Source organism: Accipiter gentilis, chromosome Z, assembly GCF_929443795.1.
Source record: "Accipiter gentilis chromosome Z, bAccGen1.1, whole genome shotgun sequence".
NCBI lineage: Eukaryota > Metazoa > Chordata > Aves > Accipitriformes > Accipitridae > Astur > Astur gentilis.
Window position 1 is genome coordinate 44,331,936 of NC_064919.1, and position 21,620 is coordinate 44,353,555.

Below are 21,620 nucleotides of genomic sequence, written 5' to 3' on the forward strand. Positions count from 1 at the left end.
TGAAAAGCTTTTTCCTGCATATGTGCAGAGGGATTGAAAATTTCTACAAATTGCTTTTCATAAAACAGTAATGGAAACAGAGAAACTTCTAATAAACAGGAAATGTTCTAGAACACTCACTCAGGCGTCTTCAGCTTGGGCCTAAAACACAGTAAATAGGAGTTCAAAGCTGCCAGGGGAACAAAAATCCATGTGCTGAGATATGTGAGGTATGTTGCCTCCTTTCCCCAAATGGTTGAACTACATTTGTCTGAAGGTTGGCAAGGTTTGTAGCCTGATTTCACCCAAAGTAATTTTGTGTCCCATGAGGGGTCCGTCCATGGGGGCAAAGGTCAACCCAAACTTGTCTCTGATATGAGGTCCAGACTGAGATGCTGTTGCCCAAGGGGAGGAAGGTGCCTGAAGGTAGGAAAGAAATGAGTCTCCAGTGGGGATTCCAAAATTATAATGTCCCTCTGCCTGTTAGCATATCAAAGCATCCACTCTCTAGGAGACCCACTTCCCTTTTCTTCTTCTGTATACAGGGTGGAGCATGCACAGAGCAGCTTTGTACATGAATCCCGCTGCTTGTCAGGGACAAAGAAGTCAGGGATATATACCAAAACTTGAGGTTTCAACAGAGTGTTATAGAGTCATGGAATCATTTAGGTTGGAATAGACCTTTAAGATCATCGAGACCAACCATCAATGATGTCCACTAAACCATGTCCTGAAATGCCTTGTCTACGTGCTTTCTGAATACCTCCAGGGATGGTGACTCAACCACTTCCCTGGGCAGCCTGTTTCACTGCCTGACAACCCTTTCAGTCAAGAAATTTTTCCTAATATTGTTATCCAAACTAAACTTCCCCTGGCAAAACTTGAGGCCATTTCCCCTCATCCTATCACCAGCCACCTGACAGAAGAGACCAATACCCACCTCACTACAACCCCCCTTCAGGTAGCTGTAGAGCGATAAGGTCTCCCCTCAGCCTCCTCTTTTCTGGACTAAACAGACCCAGTTCCCTCAGCAGCTCCTCACCAACTTGGTTGCCCTCTCTGGACACGCTCCAGCACCTCAATGTCTTTCTTGCAGTGAGGGGTCCAAAACAACATGGTACTCGAGGTGTGGTCTCACCAGTGCCGAATACAGGGTGACAATCACTTCCCACGTCCTGCTGGCCACACTAGTTCTGGTACAGGCCAGGGTGCTACTGGTCTTCTTGGCCACCTGGGCACACTGCCGGCTCACATTCGCCGGCTGCCAACCAGCACCCCCAGGAATTTCTTTGCCAGGCAGCTTTCCAGCCACTCTTCCCCCAGCCTATAGAGGCAGTCCAGCTATGAACAACAAGCTGAGTTAAAGCTCTCTGACTCATACCTTCAGAAAACAGCAGCTAAATTGCCACTAGTAAGATAAGAATTATATTTTGTCTTTAATTACTAGTACTCAATTCAACAAGGCACAGCAATGTACATGAAAAGTAAAACCAACACACGGTTTATGAGTCCTCACATGGGCAGTGGGTACGAAAGCCTGCACCTTTCAGCAAGACAATGAGCCTAGCTTGCGGAAAGCCACACACTGGGGCAGCAACCAAGCAAAATGGAGTGATTTGGAGCCCTGCGCTGCAATACCATGTTTTCAGACCTCTAAATCAGCACAAGCTGTCTCAAACCACTCAACAGGATGTGTGTTTGTTTTCCAGGTTCGCTCTGAAGTCATTGCCACCTATGGTCTTTGTGGATTTGCCAACTTCGGCTCCCTGGGACTGGTAATAGGAGGCCTGAGTAAGAACACTTCTCACAGACAATTTATTTGGCAAGCAAATCCCGAAGAAAACACCCAAATGAACAGGCTGTGGGTGAAGCTTAGCAGCCTTAGGGGCTAAGCAGCTGCTCTGCTGAGACCTAGCACCCAGCTGTGCATAGGGGGTCTCCCAGAGGGGTGCAGGCTTTGGTGTGGAGGTACTGGGAGAGCAGCTGAAGGGAAGGGAAGGGGACCAAGCCCTGCCAATAGGCCTCCCTGTCCAGCCCTTCCTTACACCACGAACCTGAGCTAGTAGAGCCCTTGGGCTTCAGGAGGAGCAAACCATCCCTGTAGCCCACTGGTCTGAAAGACAAGTTGGCTGTTTCCTGTAAAAATATCACATATATGTGGTAGGCTTACAGGGGTGAGGGAAGGCTTTTCAGATCTCGAGGCAAAAAGAAAAATTGAAAAACCATCTGGGTTCCTCACCAGGTGGCCAGAATTGCTGGCAGCCGCCTTTACCCTGGAGCCCAGGTGGGCTCCATGGTACCAGCAGTGGGGCAGCGTGGAGGAGCAGGACCCAGCCTCGGGGCCAGACCCAGGTGCCATGCCCGGGCTTTGCTTCTGAAAGCTGCCATCAGCCAGCACAGATGTGCGAACTGCCAAACCAAAGAGAAGTCTCCATCTTATACACAAGCACCTTCTTAACAGAAAGCCAACATTGGCACTAGGCCTTCAAATGGCCAATGTCTCATTTTCCCTCCTTTTTTCTCCTAGTTCAAACTGCAGGGTGGGAATTTCTTGTGGTGGGAGAGCTGGCAGGTTCATCTTCTTTGTGTCTATATGTGTTTATGTTTGACACACACTTTTTTTCTTCCTAGCAAGCATTGCTCCCTCAAAAAAAAAGGAAATAGCTGGTGGTGCTTTCAGAGCAATGATTGCAGGAACTGTTGCCTGTTTCATGACAGCCTGTGTTGCAGGTACGGTACCCAAGTTTGGTGTCTCTTACAGTCAGTGACCACAGGGTGGCAGTGCCTCGGTACGATAGACACAGCTGGGCGACTCCGGTCACTCAAATGCTAGTATTTTCGGGTTTGGCAGAATTAAAAGTCAATATGCGGAATATGAAAGGTTCCTGAAAACTGGGATGTGAAAAGATTTATTTTATTTCTTCCATTATGTCTTACTTCTTTTTTTGTTAGTCTGTGTGTAACACATGACTCATGAACAAAGCAAGTTATAGCTGAGTTAAAATCCTTTTTCCACACCGCTGGCTACAGAAATCCAGAAGAAGTTATGGAGCAGAAACAGAGAAGTGTAACAGAGAAGGAGCGAGGGGGAAGCTGAACAACTTTTTGTCTTAATGTTAAATTGACATTTTGGGCTGTTAGTATTCCTACAGAGCAGTTAAGCTAATGAAACTGTCCTAAGGTGGGACTCAACAGTGGCCAGAATGTTTCATCTTGCCATGCTCCAGTGACTGACAACCCCAAGTCTTATCTTCCTCTTCATTAGTCATTAAGAAAATTGTTAATTACTTCACAGGAATGCTGACTGTCCCTGGTCTGGAAATTCCTTGCCACCTCTTATTAGGAAACACCTTCAACTCCACAGATTTCCCTGCCAACGGCACAGAGGTAGTTGAATGTTGCCAGCAGCTCTTTACCAGGTATTGAGGAACTCTTTATCCTTCTGTCAGCATAATTTAGGGAGCTCACATATTCTCTAAAAGACTAATTTTTTTTTTTTTTAATTTGGCTTTTTTCTTAGGCACCTGCTATTCATGAACTTGCATCTTTTAAAGAAACTAATATTTAAGGCTGCTGAATTGCTTTCCTTTTCTTGGGCGTTTCTCTGTTACATGCCAAACACAAACAGAACCAACAGAGAAATAAAAACATCTTTGTCCAAACCTGAGCTTCCTGGAAGGCTAAAAGATTCAGCGGTCTCGCTCAGGCTCATCTCAAACATTAACAAAAAATGAATAAAATATTTGAACTAACATAACGTTAACATAGTATCTGAGGATAACTAGCTGAAAAAAGCCAAGATCTTTTCCTTTTGCTGTTTATTAATCTGGCTGAAGATAATAGTAATTGTGCCTGTTTACATAGAAAACTTTATACAGATTCGAGGTAGAAAAATATTCTGAGGTAAATTGTATTTGATAATTCTCTATCCAAGATAGAGAAGAAAGAAATAATGGTATTAAATAAGGAGTATATTCAGACATACTTAACACTGCTTCACAAAGAACCAAAGTTCTATGTATTTAGATTATGGCAAGAACCTTTTAAATTTGTCCTAATGTGTTGCTTTTTTTTACATTTGCATAATTGCTTTAGAAATAAGTACTTTAATTCAGCTTTTTTCCATGCTATTGAAAATAGAAGAACTTCATCCTTCTTTTCACATTTCTTTTAGCAAAGACAATGCTCTGAGATTGAGCAACAAAAACATACAATGTAAATGTAACTGTGAAGTTGCTGTAATCTAACCTGCAAGAACTCTCTGAACAAAATCTCCAAATGGTGAAATTTTTCAGAATTTTTTTTATTTCGCTGGATCTGCCTTCACACTCCCTCGCTTAACTAAAACAGGGTTTTTGTGTGTGTAGTAGAGAGGCATCTTGTTACATCTTCTTAGTGTCAAGACTTGAGGCAACTTGAGATTTCTTGTGGTGCTTAACTCCTCAAGTTAAGAATCAAAATTCCAATTCTAACTTCAGGTGATTTTTTTCTCTATTATTCTTTTGACACACATTTCTTCCTTCCGTGTCTTGACATAAAATGTAGCTGTGAATATGGGCATGTACAATACGTAAGGTGGCCTTATTTTTATGGTAATATTTTTAGATTTCACAAAAAGGTAATTTAAGAATATTATTCTTGTTGGTATCAAGATCACCAGCTTCTGCCTGAACATCAGTGCTCGCATACCACTGCAAGGAATTTCTGTTCTTGCAACCTGATGTTCCAAATGAGTTTATCATAACATTGAACCAGTGTCAAAAACTTTTTTGCACAGTAAAAACCATCTGTGATATTGGGTACATTCCTTCACTTATATTTCTTCATCACTCCAACTTTTCCTCATCACGCTAATTTTAACTCTACCATTTTGCTACAAAGACAAGAACTTGCTCTGTTTTCACCAGAATCAATGTTGAGCAAATGCTTTGAAGATGCAAAAACATTGAATAGCATTGAATAGTGAAGTGAAACCCTCAATCATTTCAGTTATCTAAGAAGATATACTTGGGGCACAAGGACTTTATACAGAAAACCAGGCATCACCCCAATAAAAAGGGAGAACATCTGGTCATGGCACATGGCTGGTGTTTGGAAAGTCTTCTCTCTGTTTCATTTCTCATGAAAATTCAAACACATTTAAAGTTGCTTTGGAGAAACTATGTGTGTGTGTGTGTGCCTGTGCATGTGTATGTGTGCATATATGTGTGTATATATACATGTACTACATATACGGGGGGGAGGGGAGAGAGATTCCCATAAGAGAAAAGGAGTATATCTGATTTCTCCTTTTGTCTCCTCCAGTGTAAATCATTCTCAAGAGATCTTCCCTGGAGGAAACTACAGCCTGAGTTCCTGGAAAGGATGTTGCCAAATACTGCATCAACCTGCTTTTCATTGCACTTGGATTAAGTCTTAATTGGGGGGGCGGGGATAGATCATAAATAAGAGCTATGTTCCTTGGTAGAAATTTCCTTTTCCACAACAATTGTGAACACCCCCACCCCCGCCTTTTATTGTCCTTCTCTTACCAGCCCGATTCCTCTGACTTGCTTGGAATTACTCATAAATTAAACTAGGATAAATGCAAGACACCTCTTGCTGCAGATGTCTTCTCCCATTACAGATCAGAAGAGGAGAACATTTCTGAGCCTGATACTCATGATTTTGTTTCTACCCTGAAACTGATGAACCTGTAGAATTAAACTGCTGTAGGCAAGAACAAAATCAGATTCCGAGAATTTTGAGTGTCACTTACAGAAAGCTGGGAACTAGAAATAATAGTTAGAATTGCCATCCATTCCTAATACTATTTCTGCTCTTTTGGATATCAAAGAAGTGGTTTTACTGCACAAAGATAAATGACTCTGTTCTCAGAAATCTCTGCACATTTCTTCTGGTAACTATGGCTGCACATGAACTGAGCTACTAACATGGGTGCACCTCACCAGCTTGGTCACTGAAGCACCCAAATCAGGGACTAGCCACTGTGTGCCCCAGTCCCCCTCTTTCTGCCCCCAGAGGTATCCAGGCCACATCTTGATCCAGGAGGTTGGTTCCTGTTTGGAGATAACTCGTATAAATGGAAATGTCCAAAATCCAAAGAAAGTTTCCCGTATCGATTCTTCTCAATCTTTGTTATTAATAATTGTGAAAATTGAGCCTGGAGTCACCAACCAGGAGCTCAGAGCAGTATTCCTACCAGAAACAACAGACCTGTGCTGCAAACCAAATGTGGGTAAAAGCAGGTCACAATCTGACTACTCCCTGTGAAAGCAACATTAATAGATCTTGAACACCTCTAGAAGATCCTCTTGAAGACAAAAGTCTGTTATGTTTTTAAGCTTCAGACCTTTCATGACTCCAAAACTAAAAAGTTGTTTGCAGATTGTTTTGGAAAAGATCGCAATATATATATTCCTATCCTATGACGTTGTTAATGCCAAAGACTTGGAAAAAAAGCTAAGAACTGAAGTACAGGAACAAAAGTCCTGACATACCTCCCAAATAAAACTTGTGCAGATAGGAATGAACCAATCTATTCTGATAAAACAATAACTAACTTTTCAATCTTTCATTAATTATTGCAGAATCTGTTCTGGGAAATCCAGATTCATGAACTGAAAACAGCTGCCAGTACAGCTATTTTCAGGGGGCATATATTTGGAATTATTGTAAAAGATGCTAGTTTCCTGTAAAACTCAGTTTATTAACTTAATCTTCTGAAAAAATATAAATACCAGTATTACTACTATTTGTGATTTTTATCATGGGTTTCATATCATTAGGTGCTTTTCTTTGGCCTCATCCACCTAGGCTTGGGAGACTGCATGTCAACCTCAGGTTTTGGTGCTTTTAAAGAATGTTGTTAATCCTGATTATGGCAGATATAGGCTCAAATATTTTTTGCAAACCTGTCCTAAAAAAAATGCATAGGTTTGGTCCACAATTTTTAGCCAGCATCCTGGTTATAGCAGGGTTTTAACTTTCAAGTATGTTTAGAGTCTGAACTAGAGAAATATATTATTTCAAGGGAAATTAATCAGAAACATTAACTCTCACTGTAAAGCAGAACATCCCCCACACCCCCTGCTTATAAATCATCACTGGCACTCTCCCTCCTTGCTGCTCCCTAGCATGCTCTATTTAATATTGGTCTTTTGAAATGACTGCTTTTCCCATTGCTGCAATTGTAAGCTGGTTAAAAGGGCTACTCCGGCTAGTAAGGACAACCATGCATGAACTTCTAAAAAAGCCTCTCATATAGCTTGAGACACCAGCCTTCCTCCCACAGAAGAGATGTGGTATGTTTCTTTCCTTTTTCAGGACTCCTCTATAGCAGGATTACATGGAAGGCAATTTTAGCAGAGGATATGTGACATTGCTCTACCTATACCTGGCTAAAGAGATTGCCCACCTGGTTTGCTGATGACTTAATCAAAAGGTGATATATAGGGAAGGTTGCATCCTAAATGCAAAAAAAGCAGCAAAAACAGAAGGGGATTGCTAAAAAGTACCATCATGCTTTCAGGTGGCTGTTTTCCCTCTGTCCTTGTGATGGTGCTAGGACTTCACATGTGTAGAGATTCTTGTGTCTCTCTCGACACAAAAAGGGAACCGTGCATTTCACCTGCTCGGGGTTAAGCTGGAAGCTTGGACCCTGAACTATCAGTGCCCAGGAACACATTTCCAACATGATTGCCAGTGACAATGAACCTGCAACACAGACCTGAGAAGAAACTTTTGATTTATTCAAATGCTTGTTAGCACTTGCAGTGCATTGACCCTGGCTGGACACCAGGTGCCCACTAAAGCCACTCTATGACTCTCCTCAGCTGGACAGGGGAGAGAAAATATAACAAAAGCCTCGTGAGTTGAGATAAGGACAGGGAGATCACTCAGCATTTACCATCACGGGCAAAACAGACTTGACTTAGGGGAAATTAATTTAATTTATTGCCAATCAACCAGAGTAGGATAATGAGAAATAAAACCTAAATCTTAAAACACCTTCCCCCCACCCCTCTCTTCTTCCCAGGTTTAACTTTACTCTACCTCCTCCCCGCCTCAGCAACACAGGGAATGGGGGTTGGGGTCAGTTCATCACACATTGTCTCTGCTAATCCTTCCTCCTTGGGAGGAGGACTCATCACTCTTCCCCTGCTCCAGCATGGGATCCCTCCCACGGGAGACATTCCTCCATGAACTTCTCCAATGCAAGTCCTTCTCACAGGCTGCAGTTGTTCATGAACTGCTCCAGTTTATGTTCTTTCCACATGTCCTTTCCACAGGGTGCAGTCCTTCAGGCACAGGCTGCTCCAGCATAGGTCCTCCATGGGGTCACAGGTCCTGCCAGAAAACCTGCTCCAGCGTGGGGTCCTCTCTCCATGGGATCCCAGGTCCTGCCAAGAGCCTGCTCCAGGATGGGTTTCCTACAGGGTCACAGCCTTCTTTGGCCATCCACCTGCTCTGGCATGGGGTCCTCCACGGGCTGCAGGTGGATATCTGCTCCACCGTTGACCTCCATGGGCTGCAGGGGGACACCCAGCCTCATCACAGTCTTCACCACAGGCTGCAGGAGAATCTCTGCTCCAGCACCTGGAACACCTCCTCCCCCTTCTTCACTGACCTTGGGGTCTGCAGGGCTGTTTCTCTCGCATATTCTCACTCCTGTCTTTGGCTGCAGTTGTCATTGTGCCTTTTTTCCCCACATCTTAAATCTGGTCTCCCAGAGGCACTACCACTATCACTGATGGGCTCAGCCTTGGCCAGCTGCGGGTCCATCTTGCACCCAGCTAGCACTGGCTCCATGGGACATAGGGGAAGCTCCTGGCATATTCTTACAGAAGCCACCCCTGTAGCCCCCACTGCTACCAAACCTTTGCCACGCAAAGCCAATACACACTCTATACTTGTATAGATTCAAAGATTTACATAAGTGTTTTGGAAGTAGTGGATTAAATAACGGATGAAACCTATGTGGAGGTATCCCTGTTTCAAAGGTCTTGCAAAAAAAGGGAGAGCTTAAGCTGCTTTGCTGTTACTGGCATGGCAGTGCACAATAGGTTGTAACTAATGCAGATTACAAGTTAATGAAGCATAGGTGGCATGACTCAATCTGTCACACTCAGAAGCTACTCTCTGGATATCAGCACGTGTCTAATAGCCTTGTGGAGCTTTGTACTGTAGCATTCACAGGGTGTTAGTTAGTCACTAGAAATCACTGGTAATAATTCCAGGAAATGTTTTACACAGTTCAGTGTACAACAGTCCCAGGAAACATAGAGTGTAGCCTTTATCATGATCAGAGCATATACAATCAAAGAAAACTGTCCTTAATGTAAGACAAGTTCTCTCTGGCCCCAATCTAGAAAAGCACTGAACTATGTAAATGAGGCAAGGCAAGGCAAATGAAAAAGTAAAATATGGTAAGTAACAGGAATATTTCTATTTAAATTGGCTGAGAGGCAGTTGGAAAAAACGAGCACACTTTCAGAAACAAACTCTTTTTCCAATTCTACATACCACAGCAGCACTTGCAACCTATATACCTTTGTGAACATAATTGACTATGTCAAAGAGGCAGGTCATATTCAGCAAATTATGGAGCCAAGTAAGTGTTCTCTAAAACAGGTGTCACCTCTTTCTCATGAAAGACATGAGTAGAGAGAGGCAAGACACAGAATATGAATACCAATTCTTTCCTTCTGCAGACTGGAACAGGTTTTGCTACGCAATGGTCAGACTGCTTCCCACTATGCAATGCCATACGTCTATGGTTCCCAAATTTTCTGAGTCTGTGGATCACTGACAGACCTCCAAATTTCAACTAGATACAGGTAGCTTTAAAGTCACTTAAGCATGTTGCTCAGTAGTGGCATATAGCTGGGATGATGGCTCTGAACTTCAGCCCCAACAGCAGTGGTAGAAGACAAATCTGTGTCTAGGGCATTGGTGCAGGGCAAGGGAAGCTCTGTGAACTACTTCATGATGGTTTTACAGAGGCAAAAAAAAAAAAAAAAAAAATTCAAAGCATTTTCTTGTTGCTATGGCATTCTGCAGCATAGGGATTCATTATAGCAACCAGTGCACTACCTCAAAAGGCATAGACCAGAATGCACGGGTTGCCATGGTTGCCATAGTGAAAACAGACATTTTCTTTTTGCTATATTGACTGGTGCCTTTGGTGTCAGATGACTAGAAATGTCAGGAACATGGGAGCACACTACATGAGATTGCTGCATGTTTTTGCTGGTGGCATGTATAGATGGTAGTTCACAACCATGTTTGTCTAGATGAAGTGAGAAAATCTTGAGTTTTTACATGCAAAATGTTGCCTGTTACCAGGATTAAATATATGTAAGAACTATTATACTTGGGTCTTGTTGCTTACTTGTTTTCCACATGCTAGGGAAGTGTTCCTACAACAGCAGCAATTGCTTTGCAACATTTGGAGTTCCCATGTTGGGGACAATGGCCCCATGTGTAGGATAATAAACCTGGATTTGTGTCCAGTTGTGAGTTTTGCCACAGGCCCCATGTGTACTCGGGAAAGTTTCTCAGCTCTGTGATGTCTCTGTTCCTGATCTGTAAAATGAAGCAGTAGCTTGGGGGGGTGTTGTTAGCAGCTGCAGTACAGCAAAAATTGTTAGACAGCAGAAATGGGACAGCAGAGCTTTTGCAGTTGTGGGATTATATATCCGGGAGCTGTCTCCAGCCTGATTCTGCACTGAAGAGTATTGAGGAACTATGCATTAGATGCCTAGTTTCTGTCAGAGGCTCTTACAGATGGATCAAACCAGATATAACTCCACCAATCTGGCACTTTTCCTAAACTAACAGCTCTGGTTCAAATGAAGGAAGAAGACTGTGGGTAGTTCATACCAATGTTATTTCCCCTCTCTAAAGAAATACTATTGCACTGCTGTAGCATTTAAGCTCAAGTAACTCCTGTTACATAGCATCATCCCAGCTACGTTCCACAGCTGCTTTATTATCTCTATGACCCCAAATATTCCAAGTATCCTTAATTGCTGACTGAACTTGTCCTAGAAAACTCCCATTTGACCATAGTTGGCTGTTTGGCCATATTACACCAATTATTACACATGGAAAGTCTCCAAAGTCTCTTATCTGTTTATTTTGAATCATTTCTGTCTTACAGATAGTTCCTCAAGAAGCCACTGAAAAAAGCCTTTCTCTATTTTCAACTCACAACTCAACTCATGTAAAAGATATCCACTCCACACACACCCCCCCCTCCCCCCAGTTTTTTGAATAATCATGCCCAGGCATTTCAAAAAAGGAATTTGTCCTTGGAGTTACACGCTATTCTTGCAAACAGCTCAGGAGAAGTCAACTGAGGTACTCTCTATACTATACATTTACCTTTCATAAGTGATTGCGGTATCTGGCTTGACCTGAAACCACCTAGGAAAACTTGCAGAACTCCCTTAGAGCTATAAGTTCTTTCCTTGTCCTATCTTGACTGCCATAATAAAACAGCGGCAAAGCCCAGACTGAGATTTCAGGTCAGGCTTCATTTACCGGGTAACTGTTTTATTCCCAAGCCTCCTGCTTGCCTCCTTCCATCCTTTCTTCTTCTGACCCTTCCATGGCTTTACAGTAGCACCGGTCACATCTTGCTCTCTGTATGTGCTGCTTTTACTCTTGATCACCTTTGTTTTGGTTTCCACACATCACCACAGGGGTGCTGGAATTTTTCCGTTCGCGGACCACTAGGTGGCAGAACACAATCAGTAAAAGCTCCTCCCAAGAAAAGCAGTGATACAAGTATCTAGCCTTTTTATTTGTATATATGTGGCCAACTTGGGGGTTTTGTTGCTCAAAATTTCAGGTTAAATACTTTTATTAACTATCCCCCATTTTCAGGTAATACAAAAATATGACATGCTTTGGCCAAGGTGGTTTGCTTTTAAGGGGCTACTGTGGGCACTTTGAACAGCTCCACTTTTCAGTGTCACACAGCTATCTCTGAAAATCATCTTTTCCTAAAATGCTGCTTGCTGATGCCCCAGATTTCTCTTTACCTTTGTAGATTGTGGTGAAGGGCATTAATGCCTGTCTGCAGTAACCTTAGTGAAAGTAGTAGAGTGAATTATGTAATAAATAAAGGCCTAGATAACTTCAAAAACTTGCAACACATATGGTAGTGTGGGGAGTGTAGTTGTTCACTCTGCTACAGTATCCCCATTCTACATAGCTGCAAGTAATATGGGGCTAAAGGTTTCTAAAACTCATGCATGGCCCAGAAAGGCAAAACCAATGACAATAGCAAAGTCCATTTACTATAATCCCCACCACCCGCCCAGCTCTCAGTATATCCTCTACCTTCGGGCTTGCTGAACACAATAAGGCTTTTCACGTGCTGGTATAATTTTCCTTAGTTGTCTTGTAGAGGTAAGGGGGAGCAGGGGGAATCAGCTTACTGTCGTAAAGAGGGTTAAGAAAAAACATGTTAAGGATGACATACACCATGAGTAGCAGTCCTAGAAAATGGCACCCTTGGAAAGGAGAGGGAAATGATGTATTGTGAAGAAAGCAATGACAAGACATGCTTATAAGATGTAACTCAAGTAAACGGCCTGTTTCTGAAGTATCAATTGTTGCAATGTCTGGCAAACTCTTTATTTACAGGGAGGAGGGAAGCACGAAGAGCCTCCCTTGCCTTCCAGAGATACTAGAACCACTACTCAACAGCTTAAATACTTACTAATAAACATGGCAAAGTAATACACTTCGCAGAACAGTAACCTGCCCACAATGAGTTGCAAACTCTTGTACAGAATTTAAAAGGCTCTTTAAAAGAGACAGGATGGGTATAGTCTTCTTGAAACTTACATAAGAAGGGTCTCTCCATTACTTTCAGTCCAATTGAGACAAGTTTTATTAAATAACATGAGAACAGCAGAGCACTTGCTACCTTCTTTGGGCTGTCCTTCATCTCTCAGATTTGTGACTGTTAATGGGAACATTCGGGAAAGGCATACACAAAGGCAAGTGGATGTGAGCACCCAACCTTCAGAAACCTGAACTGGAACTATCCACAGAACACTCTCGAAAAACCCAAAGGGCTCAAAGCCAGAGGCAGTGTGCTGTTCACACAGGCTCAGATAGATTTGGCTTTGTTACATCAGCTTTTCTTCATATTTCCTAATGTAATTCTGTAAAGGCTGTTGTGTACGCTTATCGTTGGAATTAACTAAAGCCCTTGTGGGTGGTAGGGAGGTGGGGGTGTGCGTTTTGCTTTTACTAGCAATGCCCAGCTTTGAAAAGGCTGCCTTTCTGGAACATTGCACATAAAAGCATTTTCACTTGGACGTGAAAGGGAGCATATTCTCCAAAGATACTTTCAGCTAGTTCCAAAAGGTACATTTCTGTCCTGCAGACTTTAACTTGACTGTTTTCAATAAAGAATTTGCCAAATAATGGTGAAAAGGAAAAGATTAAAATGTTGGTCTAATCCACCATAGTGTTTTCTCTATATTCTTTTTATTTCCAGGGAAATGCAAGACTTTAAATAATGATAACTTTCCATTCCTTGAAGCTTACTGCTTAAAGTTCCTTCAAAATTTTAGTGCCAACTGGAAGGACTTTCTTCTCCACATCTGAGTATATTGCAATAACTAGAAAAATGTAATTCTTTATCTAACCATTGCTATTCTGATCTACAGAGACCTTGTCTTTTGAGGACAGTTCTTTGAGGATACAGTAGGATGCTAAAATTGTACAGAACTTGTTCCTGCATTAGAAGTTATCCTCGCCCCCTTCTTACTCTTTAAACAGTCCCTGAAAGAGCAATAAGAAGGTGCTTTCAGCTGCATCTAGATTTATTTCTTCTCTGAGATAAGGCCTTTGGTCTATCCAAACATCTCCCCAAATTCTACAACACAGATATCAGGCAAAAATGGCTAGATATATGTTCACTTACATGTCCTTACTTATGTGGCAAAAAATATTTTTCAGTGTATTTTGACTCCCACTAAAATTATAAGGTGGTGGGAGAGAGTGAACTGGATTCCCTTCATGTGTTATGCTTTCTCAGATACAGCTGTTATAGTTACTTCTGTGCAAAACCAGTCAGGTAATTACTCATTAGCTATCAAAGACAGAAGTAGCCTGATTCCTGAGAACTATTTGACTTTGCAGCACTAGCAGTCAAGAAAAAGATCTTATCTGACAAGCTTGAATCTACCAAAGAAAGGTCCAGTTGACTCAGACCTGGTAGTGGTGGCCAAAGCAGAGGAGAATGGTAATTCTTCCCCTGGTTTATTTTGAGAGGGAACATTGTGGAAACCAGTTTTCAAAAGACAAAACATCTTCCATTTACAGATTATCTTTGCTGATATAGACATTTCTGAGAGACAAGGCTGAATCCTGAGGTCTTGGTACAAATGACCCATTGGTGTTGTGAATTATTATTGTTCTTTCTCTAAAAATTATCTCATTTAAGATTCTTGGAAGAGCCTCTTAAATGCCCCAGAATAAACTGCTGTTAGATGTCTTTTTTCCTATTGTGACAAAATAAGACTGTGTTGATGATGGCTGTCTTGTTTGATGGCACTGTTTCTTGCAAAGCATATTCTAAAACACAGTAAGTATAATTCTAAGTGTATTACTTTCACAGGGACCATGAGCAGGCACTAATCTCCATTTTACTCTTTATTGTACAAACAAATAGACCAAGCATCAGTGAGCTTTTGATGCAATTTTTACAGAATAAACAGAAAAAGCATGTGTAGAGATCAAGGCAACAACTGAGACAAATGCAAAGAATAGTAATCATAGTAGCACTATCAGAGATAAATTTAAGGCAGTACAAATTAAGCAGCCATTAATGATACAATATAGAGCACAATACAAATATAAGCAGGCCTCTTTTCTTAAGCAAGTGTATAAACGTGTTACACTTTTATTCTATTTGTAGAGTGTAGTCCTCAACTGCTGATAAAACAATACACTGCAATAAGATAATCGCTTTCACCGCTGTGCCCCACGCTTAATGGTCCATGGCTAGGTTTGTGTTGGTTGGCTCCATCCCTGGCCATGGATAAGAGCCAAAGTTCTCATTTGTTATCACAGATGGGGCTGTGGGGCTTTGTTTCCACCACAGACAAACAACTGCTTCTCAGTGGGTTGGTACTTGAGTTTTATATACAGGTATCTTCTGAAGAGATCCATGTATTGCTCTAGCATCAGCGAGATTGGGGGGTGGTGGGGGTGGTGGTGTTTCATTTTAACCAGTGTTAGCACCAGCCTCTTTATCACAAGTCTAGGTAGACTAGGACTGAAAATTTATGTGTCTGGCGCTGGTAGTACCTGTGGATCTGAAAAGGGGCAACAAGGACAGACTTTTCACAAAGGTGTTTGTAAAAGGAGGGGGCAGGAGACAATAGCTTTGGGGGTTTTGTTTGCTTAGTTTATAAATAGCTTGATAATGTTCAAAAGTGAAAGAATACAACAGTTTTGCAAGATCTTATTAAGCTCTTTGCTTTACGTTGAGTCTAAGGACTGGCCATGAGGTCTAGGTGGCTCTGCTAGGTGGGTGATGGCTCTGTGCTAGATCTCCACCGTAAACCAATGTAGGTGACACCATTAGAGCTCTTTTGAGATCAGTGGCAGAAGTTATGGATCTGCTGTTGCTGGACCACTCCTGCACACAAGCCCACAGGACTGATTCTGTTATGGTGAAGTGGTGTATTGGTTTTATGTGGCAAGGTGTCGTGGTTTAACCCCAGCCAGCAACTAAGCACCACGCAGCTGCTCACTGACTCCCTCCCATCCAGTGGGATGGGGGAGGAAATCGGGAAAAAAGAAGTAAAACTCCTGGGTTGAGATAAGAACGGTTTAATAGAACAGAAAAGAAGAAACTAATAAGGATGATGATAACACTAATAAAATGACAGCAGCAATAATGAAAGGATTGGAATGTCCAAATGATGCGCAGGGCAATTGCTCACAACCCGCTGACCAACACCCAGTCAGTCCCCGAGCAGCGATTCCCTGCCCCCACTTCCCAGTTCCTATACTAGATGGGATGTGCCATGGTATGGGATACCATACCCCATTGGCCAGTTTGGGTCAGGTGCCCTGGTTGTGTCCTGTGCCAACTTCTTGTGCCCTGGCTGGGCATGAGAAGCTGCAAAATCCTTGACTATAGTCTAAACAATACTGGGCAACAACTGAACACATCAGTGTTATCAACATTCTTCCATACAGAACTCAAAACATAGCACTGTACCAGGTACTAGGAAGACAGTTAACTCTATCCCAGCTGAAACCAGGACACAAGGTTTTGGTAGTAGGGGGCTGCAGCATTGGCCTCTGAGAGAAGAGGCAAGGGCTGCCTCCACCAGACACAGCTGGTTCCAGCCAGTTCCAAAACAGACCCACCACAAGGCACAGCTGAGCCCATCAGCAGCGCTGGTGGCACCTCAGTGCTAATGTATTTAAGAAAGGGTAAAAACCACGGTGCATCTATTGTGAGAGAGAGGAGTGAGAAAGATATGAGAGAAACAGCCCTGCAGACACCAAGACTGGTGGAGAAGAAGGGGAGGAGGTGCTCCAGGCACCAGAACAAGAGATTCCCCTGAAGCCTATGGAGAAGACTGTGGTGGAGCTGGTTGTCCCCCTGCAGCCCATGAAGGACAACACTGGAGCAGGTGTACAACCCATAGCCATGCTACAACAGGTAGGACATGCCCTGAGGGGAGCTGCAGCCTATGGAGAGCCCACACTGGAGCAGTCTGTCCCCGAAGGGCTGTACCCCGTGAAAATGACCCATGATGGAGCAGTTCTTGAAGGGTTGGAGAGCAATCTTAGAGCTGCAGCTGTAACCTCTTCTGGAGGCAAAGTCAGCACAACATCAAACCCCAGACTTCTAAAGGAGCAGTATGGGCTAAAAAAAAAAATTTTTACACCTCTTTGTTGCAGAAAATCCTTGCTTGCATCTGCCTTTCTTTTATAGCAAGTGAAAAACTGCTTTACTGCTTAAACATAACTTGGGCATGGTTCCCTACCTTGTTAAAGTACAAAAGTCTTTTCCTATAGCTGTGATTTACAATGACTATACATGAAGTCCCCATATTATGTATATGGAAATATTTCCATAGGCTGTCAATGTGCAGCCTATGGAAAAGGTTCAGGCTATGAAATTGATCTGGATGACCCAGCAGGCTGGACACAAAAAAGAAAACAGTAAACAAATTACAAGTGTTATCTATTGAAAAAGAGTCATGAACACCACAAATTACACTAATGGAAATATAACTGGCCTATCAACTTACGCTAACCCCCTGTCTATTTAGAAATACAAAATAACCCTATTTAACTATTACTTAATAAAAAATGAGCTACATGAACCAGTCTGAGTCTTCTAGTTAGTGTAATCATGATCAATGTTATTTTTCTCATTCTTCTCATACAAACTATAAGATCACTTAAGGATAAGGTTCATTATTTTTCATTTCAGCTACTTCAGTTACAATGTGTTCTTAAGTAGCTAAAATCCGCTCAGGAATGTCTGAAGAAGGTAAAGGACATCTGCAGAAGCAGGGATGCTTCTGGGGAGCTTTCAAGCATACCACACTTACAGACAGATTTCATGTGCTCAGCCTCAAGCTCTTTGCATCCTGGCACATGTGGCCAAAATGGCCAGAGAAGTCAGAATCCAGAGTCTTGTACATCTTAAGAATTTTCTTGTTTTCTGATGCTGAAGTGGGATCTGAGCCCCCTCAAAGCTGGTGATGTACTAACTATGTCCCCTAGGTAAGCTCTTCAGAACAGACTCTCCATAGTGTTTAGGCTTGTGAGCTGTGGTGGGCTCTGCAGTCAGCCGAGGTCTTTTTCAAATGTACCTTCCTCACCAGCATTCTTCTGCTTAAAAATGCCTTAAAAGTTTCTCAATTTACCAGTGCATTGGAATCCTGTGATTCTTCCACAAAAGTATGTCAGGAAAGAAATAATTTTAAAGAACAACAAACAAACCAGCAAAAACAGCATGGGGCATGTAGGATTGAATGAGGAACATTCCCTAAAGTGAAAGGTTCATGTGACTGTTTTCTGCCTCTCAACCATCAGTAATGGAGGATGGAGTACTGCCTACTCCTCTGGATTTCAGGTCTAGGTAAGGACAAAGCAGCAATTCACAGGATTTCTGAACAGAATGGAGAGCTTCCCAATGTTACAGAATTTATAATTATGGGCAGTCTCTCTAGAGATGTCTGCTACAGCTGAAAAAAAAGGTATGAGACCTCCAGATTGAAGGATCCTATCCACTAACACCTTATATGTATGCTTTTAAGCTGCTTCTAGTCATTTACAACAAAGATCTGAAAAATCCTCCCCACGCTGTTTGCACTGTGACACAGGAATGATTCATATGGCATTAGTGACATACTGACATACATTGTGGCATATGCTGTGAAAACATATGAGTTGCAGTCCTCCCCTAAGGAGCAAAAGGATGGACAGGCGTGGAAGAACATGCATCTCCAGGCACAATGGATGCCTTCTCTTACCTGAGTGCTTGCGTTTCTGGCAGATGCTTCTCTGAGTCTGTGGTACCTTTTTGAGATTTTCAAACCTCTTTTCTGCCCTTCCGCTCTGCTCTGATCCTTCTGTGAAGGAGCTTGCCAAGGAGGTTACTGTGGCTCCCCATGGTGTGTGTCGGTGGGCTCACTCCTCTCCCCAGTGCCCAGGGGACGGGGACTCCACTCTTCCCTGCCCTGTTCTTCCTCTGATAATTTTCTGTCTCTTCTATTCTGTTCTCTCCACTGTGCTTCCCTATGTCTCCATGTCCCTCTTTTCAGAGGCCAGAGTGTGTTGCTGCCTCCCAGGCAGCTGCTTTCCCTTTGGGGGATAGGAAGGGGGGAGAGGGGTGCAGCAAGGAGAGGGAGGATATAGGTGAGGTAGCCACAGGACATACGGCATCAGGCAGGATGGAGTGAGGGCTTTGTCCACATGCAGAGCACCAAAATTCAAAGCTGTCTTTGCAAAACAAGGCCCTAAACACCACCCACAAGCTGAATACTGTCATACCCCTAAGAGGATTTTCAGTATCTCTGGGTGTACGCAGAAGTATCTACAATTTCTTACCAGCCCAAAAGTAAAAGACGAGAACACTTAAGAAAACCTGAAAAGTGGAGCTGAAATAAAAAAGGCAAAACAGTGGGAAATTAAAACTTTCAACTGGTGCTTGCACAATTTCTGTGTGAATATTAGTTTCTGAAACAGGCTTTTCAGAACACACTCTGTTTTTCTGTATGGGCTGAGACTGTGATTCTCATTTTTGTTGGTGTTCTGTGTTTGGACTTCCTAACATTAAGAAATACACATAAGTCACACATCTGGCATATAATAGGTTCACTGTTGTTAATTGACAAATTCCATTTGTTTAAAGCTATATTTTTTATGAGGCAAAAGGAAGCAAAGTTTGCATTTTTAAAATTAGATTTTGGACAATGTTTGATCAATAGGCATGTCCAGAAAATGTATAATGATTTGCATCTGTGTTGAAAACTTGACTGCTCTGTCTCTCATTGTGAATCTCTCATAGATATATATGTTTAATTTTGTTGTCTGATGTTTTCCCCAGCTCTAGTGTCGTCTGGTTTCCAAAACATCATTTTTTACATGAAAAACAGAGAGAGAGATGTCTGGGAATGTTTTTCAGAGGTGGAATTCATTTTTTTCTCTACCAAGTCTTTTACTTCACAGGTTTGTTTGTTTGTTTGCCACAACATATCTTCATGCAGCTAGAGTTTGCTTACTGTGATGAAGAACGCCCCAGAAAAGCCTGAGACTTGTTTGTATCCATAGACCAACCACTCTGTTGGAGTGATCTCACCTATGCTTCCTGTTATTTTATTGTCAATCTTCCAAGCTGAGGTTTTCAAAGCATCAGAGAATTGACAAACACAGCATTTGAAAGAAGATGACAGAATATCAAGTGCACTCACTTTTCATCAAGTAGCTTTCCTGCAGTAATCATTCTTGAACCCAGAGAGGCCTATTACTGAAAACATCCATCGCTAGAAAACCCTCAGCTTCAATGTGACAACTAAATAGTCATTCCAACTTTTTGTCTAGACTTTTGCAGGGGTGTGCTTGCTCTATTGTTACTTCATCATTTCTGGCTGATTGAAAACTCATCTCCATCCTCTTGACTCTCTGAGAATGATGGGAAATTTGTCTGCTTTAGAAACTCCTGCCACTGTCTCAAACTTCCTTTTTTTTTTACCTGTTGCCTACTTGCCCCCTTTCCCTGGTTTCAAGCTGTTGTTCCCGCTGTTCCGCTCATGTCCTACTGACGCAGCTGTGTGTTGTTTGTATGGTTCCTGCTTTTAAAATCACTTTTCTGAGCCCATCAGCTACACTGCCTTCTATTATCTAGTCCCTTCTCACAAACCTGTTTGACAGTTCAGCCTTTTGGACAATTAAGCACATTAGGACCATCCAGCCTCACTTATTCCTTGATTCTGGGCTTCCCTCAGCTCATCGCTGAATTTCCTCCTCCTCCTGTTTTTCTAGTCTAAAACCTTTGAACAGGGACTACCTATAAATATATGATTAAATATCCACGTAACTAATATCTGCCAATACAAGGGGGACTGGACCATGCTGAGCATTAAGAGGTTTTCCACTCTACTGTCCTGTCAGAGAGTCACAGCAACGTACGGCCTGTTTCAAAATAAAGCAGAGTCAGAAGAAGTCACATGGATTTCGGCGAGCTTTTGGGCTAGATGGTATCTGAGGTGCGATGTGTCATTGTAAGATGATGAAGTAATAGATCTGTATATGTAAAACATTGATTAAGTTACCTGTCATTTTATAACTCTGCAAACACATGAACAGAAAAAGCATAATGTACGTGGGTTCTTGAGATGTCACTGTCAGGGAAAACTGGAAGGAACAGGTTTACATGTAGCAGGCTTAAGTGTTTGACACAGTCTTTCCAAAGTCACTCTGAAGTGGGACTTAAAACACCAGCAGTAAATATGCTTTTACACAGGACTAAGCAACTAAAATATTCTGTTAATTGATCTACATCTAAATTAGTGAATAAAAACTTTGGTTTTCTTCTTTTTCCCTGGAGAAACTCAGAGAATAACATCAAGATCTGAAGAACGAAGCTTTCACAGCTTAAGTAAGAGGACCTCTCTCTTAGGTTTTTTAAATTTAACTTTTCAGGAACTACTTATATTTTATTGAAAGAGAAAAATCATTACTGGGAGCTGTAGCAGTGCAAAAGCATACTGAGGAGTTGATGAGATGGTAACCACAAGAGTGACTTACAAGTGGCTCACCACACTTTGCAATCCTGAGAGGCTGAGTGCTTGTCACTACCCTTGTTGGCAGTGCAGTTCACGGGTTGGTGGCTTTTGTCTTGCCTTACAAAAAAACACTTGTCCCTGTTTCCTCTAATGTGAGCTGTAGATTTAATTCCCGTAGGCCAATTCAGTCTTGTTACTGTAGTTTGCTTTTGCCATTTCTGCTTTTACTTTTAATTGTTTACTAAGGAACCTAAGCGACCTGCTCTCATTTAGGCAAGGATCAGAAAACTACTGTATGTAATATCCATGGTGCTTTTGACTGTAGAGAAAAACATGTCAGCTGAATGT

General features: G+C 42.2%; 1 protein-coding gene across 1 annotated transcript in view; it reads left to right on the forward strand.

Annotated features, from left to right (window-relative positions):
* SLC28A3 (solute carrier family 28 member 3) overlaps positions 1 to 5,650 on the forward strand; it is a 43,612-nt gene extending 37,962 nt beyond the window's left edge. Inside the window, exons 14-17 of the mRNA XM_049795147.1 lie at positions 1,689 to 1,770; positions 2,611 to 2,709; positions 3,275 to 3,398; positions 5,284 to 5,650. Of these exons, the coding sequence (XP_049651104.1) occupies positions 1,689 to 1,770; positions 2,611 to 2,709; positions 3,275 to 3,398; positions 5,284 to 5,398 (420 nt within the window). The 3' untranslated portion in view covers positions 5,399 to 5,650. The remainder of the gene's footprint in view (positions 1 to 1,688; positions 1,771 to 2,610; positions 2,710 to 3,274; positions 3,399 to 5,283) is intronic.
* Positions 5,651 to 21,620: the final 15,970 nt, after the last annotated feature.